Raw genomic sequence first — 6686 nt, 5'->3', positions numbered from 1 at the left:
TAGACATTGTAGTATCTGTACCTGGAGTACAGGCCCGAGAGCACTCAGTGGACTACATTCAGCAGAGAATAATGACCCATGCTAGCATGACATGTTAATTGCAATATTTATGAGGATTAAATTACCAGATTATTAAAATAAGTGTATGGGAGAGATAATAGAGTTGAGGGGAATTACAGAAGCAGATAAATAGAGAGTTTTCCAGCTCTTAGGAAGTTTTCACAGGAGCGTTAGGGCCAAGACAAGCTTAGTATTTGTATGTGGGTTGGATCCCTGAAAGAATCAGCTGCAATATTGCAGTGCCACCAAGATGGTATTTGCATGGTGTACCAGGCTGTAAAACTAAGGCAATGCACAATTTACATAAACCTCTGAAAGGCAACAGGGAAGCACATGCTTAACACAGACTGTCTGTTAACCATGTGTCTCACAGCTTGATAATCAGAATTAAATGGTAGCATTATATTAGCCAGATGTTCCCCTCAACAGCACCCTTCTGTGGTTCCTTTCCGTTATGTATATAGCACATGTGGTATAAATTTTCTACCCCAGTCAGAGCTGTACTTAAAGATCACCCCAAACAAGAATGTGCCTTCAATGCAAGTCATAAAACTGTATCAGCTACAAAGGGAAATGAAGCATATTCCCTCATCTCTGATGGAATGATCATCGCTTGCATTTTTCACTCCTACCAATGTTGATTGTAAATCTTCCCCCAGATCCTCCCAGCCACAGCAGTTGACTTCAATGGCAACAGGACCAATCATATCATTCTCAGAGATGGCAAGCCTTGTTTGACCAGGCTTCAGCGGGAGGAGTAAAAAACTACATTCAGTGTCTGAAGATGCATCCTTTAGATTACATCAGCTGAGAAGATGTTTCTCTTCTTGAAAGGAAGTAGTTTCCATATGAGTAAGCAATGCCTCTGATTCTGCAGATTCTTAAGTGCTTTATTAATCGTATTTTCCTATTCTGAATTTTCACATGAAATAGGCTATGTTCAAAATAAGCAAATCATAAATGATTTTTTTGTTGCAAACTTCCTTCCAAAAACCTTAATAAGCTTAGGTGCTCCTCATACCTGTAGAGCAAATATAGTATTTTCCAACATAAATGTTAATGTCCCTTTTGAACATGAAACTTATTTGATTTAATTTTTTCCTATTAATATAAAGTTATGTTAGTCAGGTAATTTCCAGTTCTTACTCTTTCAAGAGTTTGTGTTCAGGAAAAGGACCTGACAGATTTGCCCTTTAAAGAAATTGTTTCTTGTGTTCATTGTACATACTCCCGAACTGCAAGTTCTTTCAGGGTAAAAACCCGTATGGGATCTTTTTTTGCCTTCCATTCTTCCAGTTTTTCTTGCAAAGACAGAAAATCCTTGCCAAGTTCATATGCCAAAGTGATCATTGTTTCTAACAGTGGAATATAATACTTGTGGCTGGTCTGCGCATGAAGGCATGATAGAGCTTTTTCTCCATACTCAAAGGCACTTGCTAGGTTTTCCAGGTCCTTGTGGCACACCACGATAGCACAGAGAGTAGGGACAATTGAGACAGGGTTGCCTCTTGTCAGCCTTTCCTGCAGACCAATGACTTCTAAAAGGATCTCCAAAGCTTTGGTGTACTGGCCACTCCGCAGACAACCATATGCTTCCTGAAGCTCCGGCCTTGTTAAAAAGTCAATGAATTTTTTTGACCTTTGGATATATTTCATAGAATATAGAAGTCTCAGGTAGTCCTTGAAGGCTAATTTTCTCTCATTGATTATTTCTTCAGTGAAGTTCCCTGTTAGAGCTTTTTTGGGAAAGGTCACATCTTCCATTTCTTCACTAAACTCCTCCAGCAGACCTCTGTGCAGTTTCTCAAAATCTGAGTAACGCCGGTCAATTACAGACTTGTTGCTGTCAAAACTCCCGGTTTGCAAAATGATGATTTTATACATCTAAATACAACAAAACAGAAAAATAAGCATGATTAGGACCATTCTAGCCCCAGTGCAGTCAGATTTCGTCTGTTACTGCTTTGAAAAGACTTTGCGCTTGTATACCCCACCAGCTGAAATCTTCCTGCACCAATTTTATGTGTGTAATCTTGTATACTCTTATGGCTTATAGCCGTGCTGCTAAATTAGTTGCTGCCTGAGATTATGGTGCATGCTCACTGTAGGTCTGATCTTTGAAATCTACAGCCATCAAATTAATAACTCCCACCTCCTGCTGCTTTGGACTTTTGTCAGCAGACTTAGCTTTAGCAAGTAAATAAGCTGTAGATAAACAATACACTAACAGATCCCATCCTGCAAGGTGCTGGGAATGGTGAACTAGCAGCAGACTGAAGCACGTAAAATCACTTAGCATTCTCGTAGCTGTACTTTGTTTATAACAGCCATGGCTGCTGCAATCAATCATCTTTGGTGAACTGAATGGATTTCCCAGACTTAATATTGACTGTAATCTATTTTACATTGGTTGTAATACTCAGAAATGTCTGATACAAACATTTCTAGGGATTTGGCGGTGTTATTAATGCTGGGAAAGAAGAGGAAGTATTTGGCAATAATATTTGGTGGGTGCAAAAATAAGATGGAGCAACTCCAAAGCCTTTTTTCCCCTCTAAATCATTGTCCTCTTATTCAAACTTACTTGGCATATAAATAATGCCAAAAAAAGTGACATTTCTACAAAAAACTGTCTGCTATCCAAAATCCTTCACTAACAGCTAACAGCAATGCTAACATTAACAGGACTCAAGAGTATGTCTTCCTCAGCTCTTCACCAGCCTCAAAATGACTACGATAAATGTGATATTAGAAAAATAGCTGCCAAATAAAATTGTGTGTTATGTGTTGTACAGATTCGATTCTGGTCCTGATCCAAGCATAATGATGTTGAGGAAGGGCCAAATCGCTAATGTGTGTACACCACTGGAGCTCCACTAAGGCCAGCTTAACTGTGCCACTGTACACCAGCTAAGGACAGGGACTGTTGACCTTGCTGGCTTTTGGACAATGACCATGTTCACATTCAACTTCACCCTGTTACCAATGAATTGGACAGGAACCAGAGCAGTTCTTCTCATGCCAGTTGTTTTCTTTGCTGCTATTGAAGGGTGCAAACCTGTACTAGCACTAGTGTCTGTCTGATTATTTTCCTTGTTTTTCCTTAAAGAGAAATTCTCGCTTTTAATCTTCATAAATGATCTTATAGGTGCTCCTTGAAAGGCTTCTAAATTTGAGCTGACTTCTCCGATCTCCTTTCATTTGTAAGCACTGTGACATTCTCCTATACTTTGTCCTGCTCCTTTCTGAAAAGTATATATATGCTTGATCGATACCCAAAACAATCACATGGACAATTTTTTAAGCTATTATTTTATCAAGGGCAGCTAAGTGAATAATTTACAAGTAAATGGTTTTTTATTTGTGGACTGTGCGTGAAAAAGGGAAGAAATACTATCATTCAAATTGACTAAATTTTGTTGTAATGTAAATCCTTCTGCCTAGGCATCTAAGTTATGACTAAGTTTCACTACTTGCATGTACACTGAATGATACTCTTGTTCTCATACAGCTATACTAAAATCATTTTTAACTATTCAACAAGCTGGATACTGTAAGCGTATGCAAGAAAGGCAGCATCCAAGTAGATGCGTATAGCATGCAACAAGATCTTAGGACAGTCTCCAGAATGTTTACCTGCTTTAAATTCTACCAAGCTGCATCACCCAATATCAGCAACAGTAGTATGATTCTTAGCATTTTTCATCTACAGATCTCAGAGATTGTTGCAAAAAAGGAAAACATCCCTACCTGAAATTCACAGGAGTACTGAAAGAGTCTTGCTCTAGATCAGTCCTCCTGAAGGCCAGGAGCAGAATCAGAAATAAAAACCAGGTGTCAGTCCTCTGAGTAAAGATAAAAAAATCCAACCTGTTCTGTTGTTCCTGTCCCTCATACTCATGTTTCACCTTAAAAATATGACAGAAATATGTCATCTAATGGAGCTCTAGGTGGGAAGGGGAAAGGATCCCAAGTGATCTAGCTGCAGGATGTCTTAGACTTTGTCAACATCAAAGAATTTTGCACTTGTGCTAACATAAATCTCTGATGTGGAAGTTATACAAATGCAATGCAGCTGCTACAGCAGGCTAGCTCAGTGGAAGTGTAACATATTGATATTTTAATACTTGTGTGAACTTCTTTAATGTTGACAACGCCTCTGGGTGTTAAGGATACTCAAGCTACTAATTTACTTGATATCACTTTTCCACTGCTGCTGTGAACTGATTGTCAGAGGTTTTTAGGGGCAAGTTCCACCAGCTATGCCCATACGATCAGTGAGAACAGGTTCTACTTGGTATGATCATGGCTTGACAAACTTGGCCCTCAGTAAGGCTTTCAGGTAGTGAGGCATGCTGTGTGCTGTGCAGACCCCTGTAGAGTGAATAAAAATTAATGATCTTCTTACATATTAATTTCTTAACTTACCACATATTTAGAGAAGCGGTGCTCTACAATTCTGGTTGACGGGATTTCAAAAAGGAGTTTGACTTGTCTGCACTGGCGTTTTTCATTCCTCCAATATTCCTGAAGCTCCTTAGTGGTCATTGAAGAGTTGGGACTTAGGGATGTACTGGGATCTAAAACCAATTTATTTAGTATTTCAGATTATAACCTTTGCCTTTGGAAAGAAAGCTCTTACGCATTTATTGTGAAAGGAGAGCCTAGAATTTCTGTTGGTCTAACAGCAAGTCCTAAAGAGTGATAAAATAAGTGATTTCACTGCTGATATAGACAGGTCCAGATTTTTTGAGGAAAGCTATTGTGGTCTGAAATTTTGAAAGACACCAAACTGGCTGCAGAATACAAAGTTATAGAAAAATACTGACAAGATGTATTGTATGTCTAGGTTGTAACCTCAGGCACAGTCTGAGCAGGAGGTATGCTTCACTATCCCAGAAGTAGCCCTAAGAAATGCCAACTCAGTCTTCTGAATCAGATGTTTCTATAGGCATCTTTGTGCCTGAAAGGAGGAGATAATACAATGCAGCTGCAAATTCAGGCTTATATTCAAATACTGGGTTTGCGCACTAACAGGTGAAAGCTGAGAAAACAGGAATATCCTAACCTTAAAGGACAAACTCTGATAAACAGCTCAGCTGAAGGAGGAATTCTCACATCCTCTTTTACTTTTGTAGCTAACTGATGCCACAGTTCAGCTACAAATAGTCTATATACCTCCCTCCCTCCCTCCCTCCCTCCCTCTCTCCCCCCACAGTCATATACACACATACACAAAAATATATATAAATACGCATATATAAAAATGTAGGATGGCTGGTTGAAGAGTTTGCTTACAGGGGAATTTAATGTAGCTTTTCAAAAGGGTGATTCCACTGTCTTTGAAATCTACTGACAACAGTTTTCATCACGTGGCATATAGGCTCACAAAGTGGATAAAAGAAATGGAATATTTGTGTTTCAGTAGGCACACCAGTCCCAATTTCCAATCAATAATGTCTCTGTCAGTGCAATCAGCCGAAGTCTGCAATGTATCTAACATTCAGACAACAGAAGTGAATGACCACAAATGAATGGGAAGGTAACAGCTTGATGCAGAAACAGAACTGTAAAGGCACCATAGTACTCCTTCAGTGGCCTCACTTTTACATGTCCTTAATCATTTGGCCATACAGTTTCAATTATGAAGGCCTTTGGGGTTTGGCTCACTCTCTACAAAGCATTTTTTTCCTAAGAGAGGTGGTGTTTATGACATCTTTGCAGGCTGAAAATCTTGACGAGATTACATATATTTTGGATTATATATAACATTTAATAACAGATGACAACAATCTTAGGCATAGTAAAAGTTCAATGCTGCCTCTTCATAAGGCATGTGAGAGACTACTGCTTGAGATTAGCTTCGATCTTGGTGTCCTTGCTGATAATGCCAAGAAGTTCAGATTTTGTGATGTACAGAACGTGCACTCCCAAGACAGGCCATTTAATGATCATTGTTTAGGCCCCTGGTGTGTAAATTAAATTTGGAATACATTTTAGGCGCAAAGGATTTAAAAGAAAAACTCTGTGTGTGTATATACACAGCGGGATGTGCATCTGTTTCACTATTGCTACATTATTACTACAAGTTTAATCAAGGCTCATTTACAGTAGAGTATAGCAGTGTAAATCTGGACTACTGCTGCAATAACTAAAACAATTTTTTAATAATAAAACATTAATGGCATAAATAGGTACATGAAAAATAAAATTAAAGGATAGCATCAACCTTGCAGGTCATCTTTTCCGGGGTTTTCTTTTCTCACTTGACGTGAAGTTTCAGCTTTGGGTTGATTTTGTTCTTCATCAGATGGGCTTGTGGTAGAAAATGTAGTAATCCTGCTTACAGCTTCTGACAGTTCCCTTTCTGCTGTGCAGTGTGAGTCTTGGTCCATTGCAAGCTGACACTGAAAGATTACAAAAAATATGGCATTTCTTAGAAGCAAGCCTTTAGAGGATCCAGTCTGGTAATCTTTTTTATTGACTTACTCATTGTTCTCTGTCAACTTGTATGAGGGCAACCACAGTTTCCTAAAAACTGTAGTAATAAATAGAAATATCTACATAGCTACCAGAGAAAAATGATTCCTATCACTATTACTACTGAAAGTGTTTGGATATCTTTT

General features: G+C 38.7%; 1 protein-coding gene across 1 annotated transcript; it reads right to left on the bottom strand.

Annotated features, from left to right (window-relative positions):
- Positions 1-1275: 1275 nt before the first annotated feature.
- SNX20 (sorting nexin 20) lies at positions 1276-6455 on the bottom strand (the record flags this gene model as incomplete). Its single annotated transcript, XM_082005467.1, has 3 exons — positions 1276-1944; positions 4489-4640; positions 6290-6455. 3 exons carry the CDS (start codon positions 6453-6455, stop codon positions 1276-1278), a joined length of 987 nt encoding a protein of 328 aa, XP_081861593.1.
- Positions 6456-6686: the final 231 nt, after the last annotated feature.

This window comes from Phaethon aethereus, assembly GCF_964289735.1.
Source record: "Phaethon aethereus genome assembly, chromosome: 13".
In the NCBI taxonomy this organism is placed as follows: domain Eukaryota; kingdom Metazoa; phylum Chordata; class Aves; order Phaethontiformes; family Phaethontidae; genus Phaethon; species Phaethon aethereus.
The sequence above is the reverse complement of the archived record's forward strand: the minus strand, read 5'-3'. Positions and strand labels throughout refer to the sequence as shown.